General features: G+C 40.0%; 1 protein-coding gene across 3 annotated transcripts in view; it reads right to left on the minus strand.

The window, feature by feature from the left end:
* SCAF4 (SR-related CTD associated factor 4) overlaps positions 1-21378 on the minus strand; it is a 70573-nt gene that overhangs the window by 1532 nt on the left and 47663 nt on the right. Inside the window, exons 17-20 of one of the 3 annotated variants that reach the window (XM_059392252.1) lie at positions 17855-18020; positions 17681-17767; positions 17336-17527; positions 3071-3568 (exon numbers count right to left, since the gene is read on the minus strand). In XM_059392252.1, coding sequence (XP_059248235.1) covers positions 3071-3568; positions 17336-17527; positions 17681-17767; positions 17855-18020 — 943 coding nt within the window. Of the gene's footprint in view, positions 1-1715; positions 3569-17335; positions 17528-17680; positions 17768-17854; positions 18021-21378 lie in introns of those variants that run through there. The other 2 variants (XM_059392251.1, XM_059392249.1) reach the window with 2 other exon arrangements.

Genomic DNA, 21378 nt, shown 5'->3' on the forward strand with positions numbered 1-21378 from the left:
GAACCTGTTCAAGTATCCAAATTGAAACTCTACTAATAATTAGCTCTTGATACTCCTACAGAGCGCTCGAATGGAACAGTTAGTAAGGTGTTGACAGATACGACCTGTTTCATAGAGGTTGCTTTTCAAAGTGTTTAGAATGACGGAAGAGGGTTTAAATTTCTAGTAGCTGGTCATTTTAGCTAACACCTCAATTTGAATCTTGGTTGGACAGCTATCCTTTGTCAGCTTCAGGGAAATTAAGGTGGTTTCCCTGGTTAGCTACTTAGCATTTTGATTCAAAAAGTATTTTAAGTTTATTTTAAAAAGTAAATGTTATGGTTTGAGAAAGCCCTTTGATAACTTTTAGTGAAACTGTGAATAGTAAGCCTCAGCTAAGAGTAAATTTATCTACCTGCCAAAATGGCACATATTCCACGTTTCATACACCTACAAACATTTATTTAGTTTATAATAAAAGTAGAGGTTGACACAGTCTGCTTTCAAATTAGCCATTTAAAATACCGTAGCATTTTAAGATGGGACCAAGGAAATGTTTGAATGTGGGTTATGGGTACTTAAGAATTTACGCATCCAATTAGTAAGTTTAGGTGTAGTTCTCCTGTTGTAAATATTTAACTATGTACCCATGAAAAACTACTTTTAAATGAAATGTTAACCTAATTGAGGTTTTGGACTCTGGATTACAGTTATCAATTGGTAATTGTAAAGTATTTCTGATAGGGAAATCAGAAATAAGGTACAGTTCTGATTGATCATAAATATATGCTATACTTTTACCAAATGTAGGATATTGGTTAGGAGAAGAAAAGCCAATTTGGAAAAGGACAATTTTGTAGTGTTCTCAGTTTTAAAATTGGTGATAAAAAGAACAGAAGTGGTTAAAATCACTGTCAGAATTTAGAAACCGTAACGGATTTCACTAATAGACTGCTTGGTGGTATGTGTGTGGGATAAGACTGAAATATAGGGCCTGGCTTGTGAGCCTCAAGTGTGATCATTACCACGTAGTACTTCAGGGGAGGGGTGTTGTCATGTGGAAATAGGATGGTTCCAATACTTAAAATTGGAAATAGGGGTTTTAAGTCCTTGAAATCTGAACACTAAATCAGATGTACTATTTCTTTCCAGAAGCAGTTTCAGTTAGGACTTTTAAACCTCTCAGGTGGGCCAACATCAAACGGAGGACAAGTCTTATAATTCAGGTGCAGATATCAGCCTGATTTTCTCTCATTTTCTCAAGCCAGGAACACATGAACAGTGTCCTAGATACATTCTCCCTGTCGAAACAGAGATCTTGCTGCAAAGCACTATTTAAAAACCAGAGTAATAAAGCAGCTTTACCTGGGGATGAGGGCAAAGAAAAAGCTACCTGCTCAGCACACTAGAACTAGGACAGTTTAAAAGGTAATTTAAGGGAAAAAAGCCTCAACAAGGCCATAAACACTTGGGATTGTGTAACAACAGGTCTCTTCCTTGGCACTGGGGAAAGCAGTTTTATGGAACCCCTTTTCTGTATTATTTTAGATACAGGTTTGATTTGGCTTTGGACGTCTCCTCGTAATAGTTCTTGGATAAACTACATCTACTTTTCTAGTTATCCCAACAATTTTAAGCAAAATACTTCATATGTTCTTATATGTGACCAAAAGTTCAGTCTACCTCTGCCCAGCAGGGGAGTTTAACAAATGGTAAAGAAAGGCAACAGTCAAGGCTTATAAGGAAACAATAGGTTGCATTTAAGTCCTTAAACATAGAAGACAGAAAGCTTTTAGGTTGCAAATGTTAACCTTGATTTTTTTTTTTTTTTTTACCCTTCTGAAAAATTTAATGGGACGGTAAGGAAACGCTCAAACTTACTTCTAGTAAGTAATACCCAGGCAATCAGATAATTCTATAGTACAATCGGGTCTTTGGGATCCAGTTTTTCCCCCAGCAAAATTTCTCTTTACAAGTTAATTAGGGCAACATTTACCATAAAGCCAATGGCAAAAAAGAAAACCTTGATTGAACTGAACTAACAAGCTTTTCAGTTAACATGAAAACAACCCTTTACACCTTATGATTGAAATGTTATAATTCAAAAATAGTACAAATGAAAGTGAGAATAACTACATAAAGATGTCTATTTCCATCAAATAAACAAGTCTAATTTAGACTCCAGTACAGTATTAACAGCTCAAACTTTGATGGTGAACAATCCTTTTCCACCTTAATGCAGTGTAGGAAGAATAGCACACATTAAAGTTTGTTATGAAAATAGAGTTTATTAAAAACATCCCTATTGTTTTGAGGAGCTTTCACCGTTACCTTGTCTTAAATTAAAAAAAAAAAAATAGAGAGCACTTCTAATTACGATTTGTAAACTTTTTAAAGTCAAAACTTTTAAAAAGTTACAGCAAAAAGGGTAATATTTATTCATATTTTCAGTATTTTTTGTTATTTTGTGGCTATTTTTAAATAGAAGGGAAGCAATCAAATTGCTTACAATTCCCCACCAACTACTGCGGGGCTGCGGTAAAGCAGGAGCAATATAATACAGCATCTGTACACCTCAAGCTCTACACTCCGGAAGTGTCACGGTCACATTCCACAAATGCCAGTCTCTAACGAGGAGCCTCTGCTGCTGAGCCAGAATCCTTTTCGGGTTCAACGGATGAGGTAGCCTCAGCAGGTAGCTCTTCAGAAGGTTTTACAACGGCCGACTCAGACTCCCCCTTACCAAGTTCTGAAACAGTGTCTACGGTTCCCACTTGGCTAATGGGAGGTTCAGCGGTTTTGTTACCACCTGCCCTGTCTGTCACCTCGGGCTTCTCCTTTCCTCGGTTTTCTTCCTTATCTCTACGAGACTCTCTATCTCTAGAATCTCTCTCTCTGTCTCGATGCCCACTAGAGCGTCTATTTCTCTCTTCCAAGTCTCTGTGCCTGTCCCGGTCAGGGCTCCTTCTTCCCCACTCTCTCCTTTCACGGTTACTATTATCTCTATCATCATTACGGCTCCCATACCGTTCCCGGTCATTTTCCACCCTATTTCCAAAAGATCTTCTTCCAAACCTCTCTTGGTCTCTACCTGAATTGAACTGCTGCCTGTTATCATTTCTAAACGGCTGTGGTTGTTGCTGTGCAGGCGGTGGCTGCTGCTGCTGCGACGGCTGCTGCTGCTGCTGCTGCTGCTGCGCGGGTGGAGGCTGCTGGGGCTGCGGCGGTGGGGGCTGCTGCGGCTGGGGTTGCTGCTGCCTTCCATCTCTGTCTTCAGGACCCCCTGGGCCTGGCCCTGGGCCCCCGAGCCCTGGCATTCCGCCAGGCCGAACAAAGGGGCCATGTGGTGGAAAGGGGCCTTTCATTCCATGAGGTGGCGGCATTCCAAAGCCCCCCGGTCCTGGAGGGGGACCTCGGTGCATCATATGCGGCGGCATGGGACGAGGTGGCATCAAAGGGAACCTCTGTAAGTGAGGTGGAGGCATTCCTGGAGGGCGCTGAAGTGGGATCAGGCCAGGTCGGGCACCGAGAAGACCAGTGGATGGTGCCTGGAGCCCAATTACAGGACCAGGCGCAACTCCTTGAGTACCTAAGAGAAAGTAAAAATAAAAATTATGTAAAGCAATGCAGAAGATGGCATTTAATTTTCACCTGTTTCCTGTGGAGCTTCAATCAAAATGAAGTTCAATCCAGAATCTTCCAGTTTTGCGTGGTTTGTCAGCCAAGTCTACCCTGTGAGAAACTCAATGTGAGGGTCTGCCCAGTCACAACCACGGGATGCAGTCTTACAGATACTACATTATATATATATATGCTATGGAGATACTACAGGTCTATATAACCAGTGTACGGGTGATTAGGGTCTCATACTGGTAGAGGTCAAAATCAGCTGGAAAAGGAAATTGCAGTCTACCCATTTTGGAAAGTCTCTTATAGTCTTCACCAGCAGCTGTTTTGGCGAAAATACTTAAAACACTCAAAATACTTAAAACGTTTGAGAAATACAATGTACTAGGCCTAATGAGAAAGCGCTGAACTATCTGAGCCAACTAAAGGCCAGCTCAGGTGTACTTTTAGGAAATTTTACGTTTTAAACAGCTCAGGTGTACTTTTTAGGAAATTTTACGTTTTAAAGTCAATACTAGAAACAAATGGGGGTCACGGGCCCAGAAAATCCACTGAAGAGAGAGGGCTCTGATTCCTTGTCGCTAGGATGCCTTACTATATGGTACAGTAATGCTTATAAAGACTGACAGACCAGCGGAGAGTTCATTTTACAGGTTCTTGCTAGGCCCCAGTGATGAAGTATGCTCAAAGTTCAGCCATTCTTCATCTACTCATTCTTCCTAAGGCAACAAGATGGATGAAGTTGGTGCTGTTGACAGCGCCGAGGACTTACTGGTTTTATTTCCCATTTACATGAGGCTTTGCTCATGTTTTGGTGTTAAGTCATACAAATTCAACAATCCATCATTTAGAATGATCTGGCAAGCAGTATGCATGTCTCAGTTCACCACTTAATAACAGAAAGGCATCATCTATTTCTTTGCAAATATCAACATCACAAGGCAAATATACTATATGACCAATGGGAGTTAACTCCTGTTACTGTAACACTAACACTGGAAATTGTTCCAGAGGTTAGAATATGTACTATTTCCTCATGTACCGCAGAAAGGCCTTTGAGCAAATTATGGGTTAGGACTCTTGATCAGCAATGGTTCACAGAAATGTTTGGGTGACACAGGTAAAAAAAACTCAAGAGCAAACCCCATACTTTAAGTATTCCCCACGCCCCCCAACGTCAGTTTGAACCACTTCCTTCCTCCAATGTGGTTCTGGCTCAGCAAACATTTAACAAGTACTGCTCCCTCCCAAATTTTTTGTATGAGTTTCTAACTTCAGTTTCTGCTCCTCGCAATATGTGGTCCGATAGAATTCTGTCAGACTTAAGGACTAAACAGAGTAGAACTGAAAATACATATACAGCGGTTTATAACTTTCAACATGAAAACTCACCAGCTTTGGTATTTACTTAGACACACCTTCTTTCACATGCTTAAAAAGAAGTATGTTTGGTGAAATATAATCTCACTTAGGAATGACCTTGGATGTGTGCCCCAGAAATGAGATAATACCTGCCTCTTGTTGAGATTAAATGGGATAAAATACACATAGTTAAATATGCTGAAATTACTATATCTATTTTGACAGGTGATAAATATTCTAACATTAAATATTTAACTTCATTAAAATGAGTGCGTTCTTCATTTCTGATTTGGATCTTATTAACCTCTCGTGGTTCCCCAATAGCCACCACAATTTAAAGTCAATCACTTTGGCAGTTGGGAAAAATGTGAACGCAGTGAGCTTCCACATGTCGGGTCTAAAGGTAAAATACTCTAAATACCACAGTAAAAAGGTAGAATTTATGAAATGGACAAACGAGGCAAAGACCTTGTCTCTTCACACACTCTTCAGACTCGCCTTGAAACCCCAATGAACATATACAGAACCTATCCTCCGTTTCAGATCTAAATGAATTCACAATGGCCAACATTATTCCTATCACTTAGTAAACACTGTGGTATGCCCAACAGCAGGGCAACAAAAGCACCTAAGATACGTCCTTTCTCTCACTTTTAAAATAAATTAGTCCCTACATTTGTGGACCATAACTCAACATAAAATGTATGTACCCAAGTTACTGCCCTTTTCATAGAGATACCACACAGAGATACACTCAAACTACTTTCCCACCAGCCTTTAAAATGACCACTGTTTTACTCTGTTAGAGAGTTCAGTGCGGCACATTAGAGTACCTCTCTTTAAGCTCCAGAGGCCAATGCCAAAATTTTAAATATCACTAGAAAAATGGGAAACGGGTTCAGAGCATCTTATTATAACAAAAGAATCCGGTTCAGATGAATCTTTAAGAGGCAACAGGGACAATGGAAAGGTCCTATTTCCTGGTTTACGTAAGACTGGCTTCCTCAACTACCAAGCTGACAGTGGCCAAAGGATGCAAGGCCACCTCAGCCTTGTACAGAACAGATAAACTGGCAATAAAGCTCTTTAAAAATATAAACCTGTTTCCAGGAACACATCTCCTTTATAACATGCATTTGAGAGTAAACAGATTGATTTAATATGGTTAACATTTATAGTAATCCTATATTTAAACTTCAACATACAATATTTTTATAAAAGCAAAAATATCGCCTAATTCATTGATTCTGTAGGTGTGGCTGTTTGTATTTGCCTAAAATACTACAAACTCAAATCCCTTCTCTCATTTGTAAATAAGTAGATTTCCATTTAATCCTTCATGGACAAACATTTACATTCCCCTGACAGAATATTCCCATAGTCCTAAATGTTGACCTTCAGGCCACAGAAGTGGTAAAATTATGGATTATTATTGTTTCTTTTTTTGCTGTCAACATGTGTTGCTTTTATAATCAAAATTATAGTTAACTAAAAATATACCAGGTGGCATAAACCATTGGCAAGCATGCTAGCTGAATTTCATTTTTATTTAGGAAAGCTGACATTATACATACATCAGCAGACAATGTAGTCAGTCTGGTCTAAAGGGCCTTCAAAGCAATCGTTCATTATGTCATGGAAGGATTTCATGCAATACCACTGACAAGTTTTCTAGTTACAGATTAAAAAAATAATAATTCACATATATTGAACACTTGAGCTTTACATTATTGACTCATTTCAAGTGCTAGAGACATAAAGATAAGTGAAACATTGTCCTTTCCTTCAAACAGGATATAGCCTAAGTAGAAGGAAACATGCCGGCTTTAGGAAGAGATGGCACAAGCTAGGACAGGGGCAAAGGCAGGCCTGCTGACGCTTGTGTGTACGAATCTGAGTGTGAGGCTTAGGGTGTCTGAGCAGGCCCCAACAGCAAGGACATCACCAGTCAGGAGAACTGCAACAGTGTGTCTTCTGACGAGAGAGAAGACAGATCTGCAAGATGAGGTTTATTACTGGAGCAGCAGGCAAGAATCTGTGTGAATACAACTACCATCCAATGGAAAGAGGTTCAGGAGGCCGAGCAGGCTGGCTGGGGCAATTCAGAAGTGTGAGACGCCACAAGAGAAAAGCCGGACTTTGGCTTCAAGTGATGGGGCAATGACCAAGGCATGATTCGCAAGGATGATCCCATGTTCATTTTTGAAAGAGCTTTCTAGCAAGCAGTGTAGAGGAGAGCCAGGAGCGGAAAGACAGCAGAGAGCAGGTGGACTCTTATCCCCAGAATCCAGGGGACAGAAAGGGAGAGACTGAACCCAGATAGGGAGGACAGAGAGGAAGAGCACAGCTCTCTGGTCTGAAGGAGTAGACAGAAGCATCACGCAGTGCAGGAATTTAGGAAGAGACGCTGTTTTGGGGGAGAGAGAGGACAAATTTCCACTGAGCTAGAGGAGACTGGGTTAGATCTGGTGGGTGTGTGCAGAAGAAACTGGTGTGCATATCTAGAGCTCCTAAGAGAAGTCCCAGTGTCACCCTCAGTTCAGGTGAGAAAAAGGAAGAGTTCAGACCTGAGGAGAGACTACCTTAAAGTCTCCAAAATTTTAATACAGCAGACTTTAATGCAGGAAAAGGGACAGCCCCAAACGTCTATATTCAAATTTGAGAAGTGTTAAGAAAGACACTTGAGTTCAACTCAAAATAACCAAGACTTAACTGTGAATATTCCTGTGAGTCAAAAACCAGACATTTCACAGTTAAAAAGTCAGTCAAGATTAAAGGGGAGGTACACTGCTATCTAGAGCAAAGCTGTCCAGAATTATGTGACTTAAAGAACAGGTGTTAAAAGGCTAAAGGAGCAGCGAGGAAGAGGAAGCTGGTATCACGGGTGGAATCCAACGTGGACCTTGAAATCCCAGAACATAAACAAGGGACACAAACAGTAACTTTCTGCCCTATAGGCAGCTTTCTGCTAAGGACTGTAGGGGGACAGGGAGGACAAGGAGACACATATAAAATTACTAGAAGTTTGAAGTAAGTGCTGAGTGATCCAAATGCATCAGCTAGCTGGATGCTTTGGAAGAGGATGAAAATTCAAGGGGGATCCTTTAAGGAAAGCAAGGACTTGCTAGGCGGAAAGGGGAGGGAGGAAAAGGATGAGAGGGAAACATCTAGAAAGGCAAGGCAGTTCTACCTCTTTGCCAACAATCTCGTCCTTCATCTTACCAAAACCACCGCTTCTTTCAAGTCCTGGACCTTTCGTTATAAATACCTGTATTACTTCCAAATTCTCATCTGCAAGCACCCCACTCCCCGAGCCCCTTCTCGGAGTAATTGTTGATGTCACGAGGGTTAGGCCCCCACAGTGCCCTTCACTGTCTTTACCTTTCCCTCCTTAACTTGCCTCAGAGTCCATGGTACCCCCTCACCACAGCTGGCTTGGAAAAGCCTTGACTCGATGGTTCTGAATGCAACTTCTACCTAATCTGTACCCCGACAGGGCTGGGGGGGGCATCCCACCCCCAAGACGTCAACTGGTCTCATTTTAAGTGGACAATTAAAACCATAAGTGCTTCCTTAATAGGTTAGTGATCCTCATTTTCCTAGTCTGTTTTCATTCTCACTTCCCTTGATACCTAATTCACCTGTTCCTCCTTAATTCTGCTTATTCTTAGGAGGCTTTATAACAAATTCAGTGAGATAAAATACACACTGTTTATAATTCACTTACATACAAGTGTTTCTAACTCAATGGTTTGTAGTATATTCAGAGCTGGAAAACTGTCACAATCAACTTCAGGATATTTTCATCACCTCAAAAAACCCACTCTTACCACCCCCATTTCTGGTGCCCCACCCCCTGCCCCCTGGCAACCGCATACTCCAGTTTGTGTCTCTATAGATTTGCCTATTCTGGACATTTTCTATAAATGGAATCAAACAATATGCGATCCTCTGGGACTGGCTCCTTTCACTTAGTTTATCTTGTTAAGATTCACCTATCTTGTAGCATGTTTAAGGGCTTCATTTTTTAAAAAATTACCAAGTACTATTCCACTATATGGTTTATAATGGAAACCATTATAATGAAAACCATATATTGTATATATGTACCGGGGTTTATCATGAAAAAAATAAAGGTTGTTGGAAGAATTTTTCATTACCTACCTACCACCACATCTACCAATTTACCTGTATCCGTATTACTCCTGAGAACATTATGCTCTAAGGGCTAAGCTCTTTATTTGAACCCTGAACCCATGCATGTCCTCAGCAAACACCTCTTCTTTCTTCTACCAAAAACTTCCCCTCTGCTGATTTTCCAATAAAGATGCTTTAGTTTCATCCACCTTTTAGAAATTAAAAAAAAAAAAAAAAAAAAAGCCTTCCGTTTCCTTGCATCTCCTTCCAACCATCACCCCATTTCACTGTTCCTCTAGGTAACACGTATCCTCAGTGATGTCCAGAATGACTGCACCCATTCCTTCAGCTCATTCTCTCCTGACCCTTCGTAATTGGGCTTTTTGGATCCATCATTCCAAGAAAACCACATTTCTAAGGTTATCCAGGAGCCTTCATTTTGCTAAATGCAGGCAGCAACCTTCAGTGTCCTTCCCAGACCCAGCAACACAACCGACAGTTGATCCCTCCCGCCTTCCTAGTAACTATCCTTGGCTTCCAGAATACCCACTCTATTTTGCCTGCTAGCCCATTGGCTGCACCTTCCCTAACCTCTGCTGAACAGAACAGTACAGAACAGTGGTTAAAACCACAGGTGTTGGGAGCAATGCTAGCTTCAGCTCTGAACCCACCGCTTGCAGCTGTTGACTTGGCCAGGCTACTTCCTTCCTTTTTACGCTTCAGCCTCCTTATCTATAAAATGGGGTAACTGCACCTATCGCTTAGGGCTATAAGGCTCAAATGACTGATACATACAAACTCCTCAGAAGAGTTCCTGGCATACAGAACTGTGTCTGCTTTAGTTCTCAGTACCGTATTCTTAAGCACTAGGTACTAAGTATTTCCTGGGCTCATCCCTCTAGGTCTCTACATGCCCTCAAGTCCTCTCACAGGCTCCTGTGGCCTTGCCGATGTGTTTGCAGACGATCCCTGAAATCACATCTCGAGACATTATTCACCAAGTTGTTTACTTACCATCTGCACGTCAATTTCAAAGTTAAAATACCCACCATTTTACCTGGATATCCTCTCTGCGAACCCACTCCTCCTCGACATACGTTCACCTCAGGAACAGAAATCATACCCTACTGAGTGCTCAGGTCAGAGACTCGTTCCTGACTCCCTCCTCTCACATCTCGTATTCAATAAGGCAACAAGGAGGCCCTCTCTTCAAAATCAATTCCGTGTCCAACCAATTCATTTCCTCCACCACCACCCCCGATGCAAGTGGTCAGCCTGCATCTCATCGACTGCAACAGCATCTGGTGTCTTCTTTCCACTCTGAACAACTCCTGTAGTCTGCTTTCTCTGAAACAGCTGTTACCTTTATAAAACACACATCGGATTAGGACCACAACATTCCCCATTGCGCTCATAAGCAGGCCCTTGACAACCTTCTCTGAACTGAGAGCCTGCTGCTCTTTCCTTTGTTCACCCGCTCCAGCCACACTAGTGTGCTGGAGTCCCTCAAATAAGCCATATTCATTCTCAATCCTAGCCTCCTTTTGGCCTTCTACATGAAATGTCTTTTCTCTAGGTCTATGCCTCTTCCCCACCATTTCTCTATATATTACCTTCTTAGATGCCCTCCTCAGCTGTCCCATTTAAAAGGAGCACATCGCTGGAGCGCCTGGGTGGCTCAGCGGGTTAAAGCCTCTGCCTTCAGCTCAGGTCATGATCTCACGGTCCCGAGATCGAGCCCCGCATCAGGCTCTCTGATTGTGAGAGAGCTTCCTCCTCACTCTGCCTACTTGTGATCTATCTAATAAGTAAAATCTTAAAAAAAATAAAAGAGCACATCGCATGTGACACTCTTCCAATGCCTAAGTGTTCTCTACTTCACTCTTCACAGGATTAACTCCATGTGAAACGATTACTTTTATCAGAATAGAAGTTCTACAAAGACGGGCTTTTGTCTTGTTCATTCAGGTATCTCTAGTACCCAGAAGGGTGCCTGGCACACTGTAAGTACTGAAGAAATACATGTTGAATGTACGAATGAATGGTGGTGGCAGAGTCGTGATGACCAAATTCATCAGCAGATGAATTCTCTCTTGGGGTGCAAGAGAGAAGCTCTAAGTCCAGGTTTCTCCCCCAGGGTACAGAATGTCTTTCCGCTGTTCACCTACAAAGATCTGAAATTTATTTTCAGAAAGGCTGCAATTTTCTTTCACAACCTCCTTTTCTGTTCCTAGTTGTGGTTCCACCTTTTTTGATCTGATCCCAATAAAATGAATGTCACTGTGGCATTTGCATGAATCTAGAATGAAACTTTCCACACAAGAAAAAAAATTATCAACCACCCACCAATACCACCAATCCCTAGGTTTGATAAAAAATTATCAACCTCCCACCAATACCAAAAATCCCTAGGCATGTGCATGTATATATATAATTTTTTAAAAAAATCACTAAGTGTCTTTCATTCCAAACCTTCAGAAAATGGGAATACTGGCACAACCCACATATGTCTTTCTTTTGCCCAGATTTACCATTTAGTAACATTTACAGCGCAACTATTTTGAAAACACTCCCAGGCAATTCTTATAGCAGTTACTATGTTGGGAGCTGAGGAGAACAAAAGAGTAAGGAGCTAGTTTTCAAAGAAAGAGAAAACACATTTTAGACAGTATTATACCAGTATCAAATCGTGCCTAGAATGTTAACAAGAGATCTTTAAGAGAAATCGGAGTTTTCAGTAATACATAATGCAGGTGTACCGAGAGGGGGATCTATTTTTAGTATAGGGGTACATTATGTTTTGATAAAGTCCAATACATGAAAACCAGAATTTCAAATGAAGAGAAATCAGATTATCTAAAAGTGAATGCATGGCTTTTTGCAAAATAATGTACAATAGGCTCTGGTCCATGTCCCATAGTTCATTTATAGTCACTTTCTAGAATTTGCACACAAATTGCTCTTTTAGTATAACTGGCAAAGCACAACAGCTCTGACTTGGAGTTAAGAGTTGCAACGTTCAATGTTAGCTGGAAAAAAATCTTACCTGCAATTCTTCATAGCAACATCACTGTCTACTAAAATCAGTTCAGAGCCCAGAGTATATGCCCCTCCCACCTTCCTCAAACCCAAAGTGATGTATGTCCGAAGATTTAAATTTAAGAGACACCCGTTAGGCCCTTTAGGCTGGAGTTCTACAGCCCAGGAAGCACAGAGGGACATGGAGACAAAGTGATAAACAGCTTTCAGATTTTTGTACAAGACCTTCCCTGTTGTGTTTCATTCAAGTACTTCACCTACTGAGAAAATACCGTGTATTCATGCATCAACTCATATCCAAGGCAAGTATTTGTTGTGGATTAATAGCTATTAAGCATCTGCTGTATCCACTGAACAATGTTATATACTAAACCGAAGGTAGGGGACCAGAATGTGGGAACCATTTCTACTATGTAACACTAGTGAAATAATTACCAATGTAATATTTAGAGTACCAATTCCAGTATTTCAAAGAGAACACATTATAGGATAAAGTCAACAGGCTTTTTGGGGGTACCAAATCAAACACCTCATAGATCCCTCTAGCTTGTAATTTAAAATAACCAAATATAGCAAAGTTCACAGTAAGAAAAAAACCATTAAAACATAAAAGTTGTATTAAAAATTAAATATTATCATAAAAAATGACTCTAGGATTTCTTCAGGTTTTCTTTGAACGTTATTCACACTAGATTGGTGCTCTAATGTTCTAATTTAAATGTTAAAAATTACTAATATAAAAATAATTAAAATTCTGGGCAGAGAAATCTAAGCTAAGTGAAATCACATAAACCAAATATGAATTTTAAAGTAATCACTGAATGTGATGGTAAAACTATTCATCTTCTAGGCAGTTTTAAGGATCTTAACAATTGCATGAAAGCAAACACAGTTATTTATGTATATAATTCACAAACCAAGTCTGTACACTTAATTTCTTGAAGCATCCAAATTTGGGAACATCAACTCAAATACTTATTGAGTTTATGCAGGGATGTGTAGAAACCAAGTATGAAGGGCATCATACCACTGTCTAGCAATTCAGCCTGGAGGCCACCAATAAGTGACTTCTGCTTTAGATCTTTGGTAACCAAAATTATCAGTAAGTAGGAAGCAATCTTAGAAATACCCATTTCTTACTTACAAATTTCACCATCATCTATAGCAGTGTGACAAAACTAGGGAGAATTTGCATATTAGCAATTAATTAAAGTAAATGTATCTGACAAGAGAAAAGGCTTTAATTTTCCACCAAAGGAAAGAGTTCAAGTTAGCGTAATTTTTCCTTGAAAAGATATTTTGGATATACTGGTAACACAGTAGAGATATGTAACACAAACAAACATTTTTTTTGTGTATTTTTTTTATTGTCTGGAACACCAAAGTAACCCAAATTTCACATTTACAATGAACTTTTTAATAAAAAATATGCTATACATATTAAGGGATACATGTTATACAAGTTTTTGAAAAGTAAACACATACACTTAATACAGTAAAGAGAATAGACTGTATTGCTATCATTAATATTCCCTTTCACCTAAATGATCAACCACCTCTACCAATAGCTTTTATGAAACCACCGTCCTAACTAGCTATTTTGGGGTGTGAGGTACGAAGAATGGATTTCTTTAAAATTAAGTGATAATGAATTATTACTGTGCATCATATAACTTCATATTTTCAGAATGTCACTAAAATAATATAATCAGAATCTCTACAAGATGGAGATTTAGTTCTCTACAAATTTGGTAGTGTGGGGTACCTAAGCCCAACTCAAGAAACAGGTAGTTAGTTACCACTTCCAAACTAACACCCACACTTAAATTTGATCACTCAGAAAATTCTTTAAGCCAATCCTTGCAGCACTGCACTGCCTCCTCTCCGTATAATCAGGCCTTACTACTGAATTTTGGGAGATGTGATGAACAGTTGTTTGGCCCATGCTATTTTAAAAATACTATTGCCATGTTTCAGATATTAAGATCCAAGAACTCAGTTAAGTCCCAAGGATAAGTTCAGCTTCCCTTGTAAGAAAACTACCTGTGTATCATTAATGAGACTATACATGTATCATATTATGCTATTTCAACGAAATACCACTATGGCCAACTCTTTCCCTCAGTAGGCCAAGTGATGGAACTTGAAAATGTGTGAACTTATGACCCAGTCTAATCCACCAGGAAAATATGAGGCAACTATGTCAAAGTGCATTTTTTTCTAAAAAGCCTGTTTCCTTTGCCAACAAACAGAACAGTTCAAAACTAACTATAGCTAAAGTAATATAATTTTAGAATTACAAAGTAGAGATCTTGTCTAGGTATTTTAAGTATCTCCTAGGACACTCCTTACCTGTAATAAGCCCCCACCATTCACAGATGGCCTACCCTGTGGCAGGCCCCACATGTCAGTCGTTTTATATACATAAGCCCATTGAATCACCACAACGCCTGGTGTGTCATTTTTATTCCTCCCCCACCTTTTTTTAAAAACAACAACAACAAAAAACAAAACAGATGAAGAAACTGGAGTTTCATATCACCTTAGAGGCTTAAAGTTTCCTGGTACAGCACAGCATTTCTTTTTATTATAAGAGAAAACATTAGAGCACCAAGAAGAAAGTTGAAAGCATCTTAGTTCTAATATTCTACTACTTGGTCAACATCAACAATATCCCAACCTAATTAGCAACCCTTCAGGGCTACAGTATTACATGTGATTACTGCATTTCTTTATCAGAATGATGGAACTATGATTCCTCTTTTGGATGAATTCTCCTTTATTTGCATATGTGACCTTTCTCTTAAAGGCCAAAATTTATAGGATATTCTGTTCAAGATTTCTAATTGAAGGAACATGAAAGGCTTTCTTTCTCTTGACTGGAACTAAACTACTGCATTTCAGTTAAAAGTACTTATTTTAAGAAAACAGTTTTCATTTTTATGTTATTTCACATTTTGATCTTTCCAGATTTGGAACAGCCTTCAATTTTTTTTTTTATTATTTTTTTAAGATTTTATTTATTTATTTGACAGAGAGAAATCACAAGTAGTCAGAGAGGCAGGCAGAGAGAGAGAGGGAAGCAGGCTCCCTGCTGAACAGAGAGCCCAATGCGGGACTCGATCCCAGGACCCCGAGATCATGACCTGAGCCGAAGGCAGCGGCTTAACCCACTGAGCCACCCAGGCGCCCCTAGCCTTCAATTTCTTAATTTTGTTTGGAAAGTTACAAAGATCATCATCAGAGGTAAAGTATAAACAGCCCTACCTTGAAAAACCATCCACTTAATCAAATCCTCAAGTAACAAATGTCCCTCTCTCATGGAGTTTCTATTCTAGTATGTATTTGGGAGGGAGAAGAAGGGAAAAGACATACAAAGGCGTGTCAGGCAATGATAAATGCTGAAAAATGTAATTATTTTTCTAGCATTGCCTAACTTACTAAGTTTGTTTTTCAAGCTCACCAACTTTTGATCTGTGCTTTAGTTTGTTTCACACGTTGGATGCAGAGTTTAAATTAGGCACCTCAGTATCAGTAGTGATAAGATAAAGGGCAGAGTCTTCAAGACCTTAATGTTAAATCAGAGGCAGTCTACTTAGTCTTCAAGGTTTTTTGAAAGTAGTGGTTATTAAACTCTTGGGGATGAAGAAAGCTTTCATTTAGTGGATTTACTAACGCCAGAAAAAAAGCACAAATGCATGTCACTTTGTAAATAGTCTCAGGTGGCCTAATATCCACGGATGCTAGTCTCGGAAATTTCATTACAAAGAGAATTCACAGTCAGTGTGAGGTGGAGGAAAGGGGTAGATCCGAAAATACTATCTAACTCAGATTCTGTGATTCTTATGCAACCATCTTATTACAAATATGAAAAATAAAATGCATAACAAAACTGAGATCCAAAGATTTTAAGGTATCCTGGCTCCCAGAACAATGTTCCTTCTACTACATGATTTTCATTATGGTGTAGACCTTGTAAGCAACTTCCTCATTAAACAAACTATTTGCCATCATTATGATGACTATTGCTGCATTACTGGTGACAAAATTTTAATCCTAAATGCTCTTTTACCATTACCCAGTATGTATACTAAAGGAGTTGAAAAATCAAGTTTATTTTCAGACTAAGCTCAGTCTTAGAGAGGGCAGAAGACAGCATGCTATTTGAAAACAAATTGATTTTTATTATAAATGTAGTATATGCACCAAGTAAAAAGTTCCAACAGCACTGAAAGGTGTAGGTGAAAAGTAAAAAAACTAATGTTTTTTTACTTTTGTAAAAAAGTAAACTAATGTTCCACAGGCCTACATTTCAAAAGCACCTAAGGTTCTCTCTCCTTAAAAAAAAACTATGAGTATGAAAGCTCATATGTGCACATACATTTACTTCTGAAAAATGCAATGGGGTTATAGGATTACGATGTTATAATACTAAGGAGGAATTAACTACCCATTAGGAGAATCAAGTGTTAATTATACTTGGCAAAACCACTTCAAGACACAACAATGTATTAATTTAGAAGATGGTCACTATAACAAGTATATGAAATAATCATTTATAACTCAAGCAAGCAAGGGTAAATAAAGCCTCTTAAAGATGGAAACAATCTAAATCATACTTCCCTTGATTGCAGTAGTAAAACTGCGGGTAAAGGGTACAACAGATAAACTAGCCAGAGGAAACTGAGGGGTGAGAAGACACTGTCCCAGGCTGTGCAACTGTCACTCAGACAATAAAGCCATTTTATTACAATGTATGAAAGGTAATTTCTTTGATAGCCAACAGAGATGATCACAGCCCAGGATTTTATAAAAACTGGTCCAGACAGAAAAAAATTGTCAAAATGCTATTTCTTACAACGCTGGATGTCTGGCGTTACATCAGTCACGGACTCTGTACCAATTCCGTCTCACAGAGATTAGTTAACCTTCCTACACCACATTACAATGTACAAATCCACACTTTCATTCAGGACAACAAACATGATTTCATCTTTGAGGTTTGTCTCTTGGGCTACTCTTGGTAAAGACCAAGTGTACATATTTAAAAGGAAGATCTTCCTCAAAGAAAAGTACGAGTCTCAGAAAACATTTCACCAAAATTAGCATTGTTAAAAAAAAAAAAAAAAAAAAGTAAGACACCTAACTTGGGTGGGGCAAAAAAAAACTAATGATAAAAAAATTAACTTACCAAGAAGTGAAACAGGCTGGGTTACAGGAGGGGTGGGCAGATTCGTGGGTGCAGCAGGTGGCACGGCAGAGCCATACATTTTCACACTGTCACCAGACTCGGCATTTCCTCTAGCCCCAGACACCACTGTTGGAATGGGATTTCCAATAGATAAGTCTTTTGTAGTGTCTTCATTTATACCAGCGATAGTAGCTAAGGAATATAATTACATCAACATGTGAAGCTGAATAATTATCTCCCCAGTCAACATTCTTTTGCCATACTATAGACCCTATTACTGGTCCATTCTCCCTCCTACTCCCAACTCCAAGAGGACGAGTGAACACAAAGGAAAAACATGCTTACAGTTTGGGATGCTTATTGGAGGAGTGTGAGGAGGAGGAATGGACACTGGTGGAGTTATAGGAGGTGGGGGTCCAGGAGGAAGAAAACCTAGAATAAGAAAAATAATGTCAACTTACGTTGTGTCACCTTACTTTGGGCTCTAAAAAGAATGTCTTTTTAAACAACTCAGTGTACCTGGTGGTAAATGCATCGGATTAAATCCTGGGCGCAAAAATGGTGGAGGAGGTGGTGGAGGAGGAACACCAGGACCAAAACCCGGAGGGGGAATGCCCAAGGGAGGCGTGAAAGTGGGTGGCTGGAGAGCACCAACTACAGGAGGACCCGGCTGATGTGGTGGGACCTAAAAACAAAGAAAGAAGAATGAAGCCACATATCTAGCCACCTTCCCATCCATATAGTTAAGTAGAGATGAAGAAAGGATCTTGTTGAAAAAGCTATTTCTAAACTTATGCTTATTGTGTGAACAAATTTACCTAATGACAGGTGGTAATTAGTACCTACTATAAACAACACTTCAAATTTTTGTTCACTACTCTATGACAGCAAATTCACATTTTGTCTCACGAGTATCTATTAGTGTTCTGATAGAATATGACATGTTCCATCGATAGGTAAGCGTGAGAAATACAAGTCTAAGAAAAGATACCTGGTAATTTACAGGGATTAAGATCCCAGGTTCTGGAGTCAAACTGCCTGTCCCCTCTCCACTTCTAACTAGCTCTATGATCCCGAGTAAGCTATTTACAAACTCTAGACATCAGTTTACTTATCTGTAAAATGAAAAAATGCCAACCTCACATAGTTAAGGGGATTAAAGAGGTAATACATGTTTAAGAGCTAGTGCCTGTCACTTTACAATACACCCAACAAATGTTAGCTATTATTTAAAAAAAAAAGTATGAACAACTTTAACAGATTAGTCAGGTTTCTTTAAATGAGTGGTGATATACACTGACTCTTTTTTGTTTGTTTTGTTTTCTTTCTTTCTTTATTTTATTTTCAGTGTAACAGTATTCATTGTTTTGCACCACACCCAGTACTCCATGCAATTAGTGCCCTCCTTAATACTACTTTGGGTAATCCCATTTGGTTTCTGTTTTTTGTTTTTTTTTTAATTTATTTTTTATTTTCAGCATAACAGTATTCATTATTTTTGCACCACACCCAGTGCTCCATGCAATCCGTGCCCTCTCTAATACCCACCACCTGGTACCCCGACCTCCCACCCCCTACCCCTTCAAAACCCTCAGGTTGTTTTTCAGAGTCCATAGTCTCTCATGGTTCACCTCCCCTTCCAATTTCCCTCAACTCCCTTCTCCTCTCTAACTCCCCTTGTCCTCCATGCTATTTGTTATGCTCCACAAATAAGTGAAACCATATGATAATTGACTTTCTCTGCTTGACTTATTTCACTCAGCATAATCTCTTCCAGTCCCGTCCATGTTGCTACAAAAGTTGGGTATTCATCCTTTCTGATGGAAACATAATACTCCATAGTGTATTTGGAGCACATCTTCCTTATCCCTTTGTCCATTGAAGGGCATCTTGGTCCTTTATACAGTTTGGTGACCGTGGCCATTGCTGCTATAAACATTGAGGTACAGATGGCCCTTCTTTTCACGACATCTGTATCTTTGGGGTAAATACCCAGGGGTGCAATGGCAGGGTCATAGGGAAGTTCTATTTTTAATTTCTTGAGGAATCTCCACACTGTCCTCCAAAGTGGCTGCACCAACTTGCATTCCCACCAACAGTGTAAGAGGGTTCCCCTTTCTCCACATCCTCTCCAACACATGTTGTTTCCTGTCTTGCTAATTTTGGCCATTCTAACTGGTGTAAGGTGTTATCTCAATGTAGTTTTAATTTGAATCTCCCTGAGGGCTAGTGATGATGAACATTTTTTCATGTGTCTGATAGCCATTTGTATGACTTCACTGGAGAAGTGTCTGTCCATATCTTCTGCCCATTTTTTGATATGATTGTCTGTTTTGTGTGTGTTGAGTTTGAGGAGCTCATTATAGATCCTGGATATCAACCTTTGTCTGTACTGTCATTTGCAAATATCTTCTCCCATTCCGTAGGTTGCCTCTGTTTTCCTGTTTCCTTTGCTTTGATGAAGTCCCAAAAGTTCATCTTCGTTTTCTGACTCTTATTTTAGAACCTGTGCTGGATGTGCATATCCAAAAAACCAGCTAAAGAGTTTGCCAATTTAACCCATGTACAAAATATCACAGCTAAATATGTATCAAAGCATGTAATGTTCTCCTTAGGGAGGGAAAATAAAAAGGCTAGGTACTTGAAGGGAGGAGCAAGATGGCAGAGGAGTAGGAAATCTAAATTCTGTCTGGTCCCAGGAATTCAGCTAAATAGTTACCAAACCATTCTGAATACCTACAGACTCAACAGGAGATCAAAGGAAAGAATACCAGCAATTCTATGAACAGAAAAGCAATTACTTTCTGGAAGGCAGGATGTGTGGAGAAGTGAATCCAAGGCGACATTTGGGAAGAAAAGACCATGGGAGTGGGGGGATGAAGCCTCTGTCAACCAGCTACTGGCAAGTGACAGAAGAGTGGAGCATAAAATTGGAACTTTTAGAAGTCTGCTCCACTGAGGGATGTTGCTCCAGTGGCTAAGGGGGGGTGGGGTGGGGGGGGATCCCCTGGCTGGGATCATGTAGTCCAGGACCCTGAGGGTCACAGAAAGAGCGGGGGTGCCTGAGTGTGGCAGAGCCCCTAAGTATTGAAGTGGGGAAGCAGCTGCAGAGATGGACCTAAGAAGGGGGTTCTCAGCTCAGGGTTCCCATAAACCATGATCTGATGCACAGTCTGGCTACTGCTCTTCGAGCAGGGACCCAACAAGTGGGGAGACTCCCCTTCCTTCCCCAGGAAGAGCGGCATGGGAGCACACTGCAGGAATCTGATGGGTTTAGAAACCCTAAATGGGGTCATATGCCAGAGACAGAAATGCTGAATCACAAGCCTGGTCAAAGGAGTGGGGCCCCGAGCCCTTGGCTCCTCTGGGGCCAGAGACTGGGAGGCCGCCATTTGCATTCTCATCCTCCAAAGCTGTATGGAAAGCTTTCAGGGAACAAAAGCTACTGAGAGCAAACAGGAGTAGATTACTTAGCTAGGCCCCTGGCAAGAGCAATGCCATTCAGCCTCAAGCAAAGACACTTAAGAATCACTGCAACAGGCCCCTCCCCCAGAAGATCAGCAAAAATATCCAGCCAAGACCAAGTTTATCGATCAATGAAAACTAAAACTCCAGCACTAGGGGAATACAGCATATAGAATCATGGTTCCCCCCCCGCCCATGATTCTTTAGTCTTTCAAATTAATTTTTAAAATTTTATTGTTAAAAAATTTTTCTTCTTTTTCAACCAACACCTTATCAATTCCTTTTTAAGAATTTTTTAGTTTTCGGGCACCTGGGTGGCTCAGTGGGTTAGCCACTGCCTTCGGCTCAGGTCATGATCTCAGGGTCCTGGGATCGAGTCCCGCATCGGGGACTCTGCTCGGCAGGGAGCCCGCTTCCTTCTCTCTCTGCCTGCCTCTCTGCCTACTTTCTCTCTCTCTGTCAAATAAATAAATAAATAAAATCTTTAAAAAAAAAAAAAAAAGAATTTTTTAGTTTTCACTTTTACTGTCCTATTCTATCCCTTCATTGTATTTAACCTTATTTTTGGTATATATGAA

Source organism: Mustela nigripes, chromosome 2, assembly GCF_022355385.1.
Source record: "Mustela nigripes isolate SB6536 chromosome 2, MUSNIG.SB6536, whole genome shotgun sequence".
NCBI classification, from domain to species: Eukaryota; Metazoa; Chordata; class Mammalia; order Carnivora; family Mustelidae; genus Mustela; species Mustela nigripes.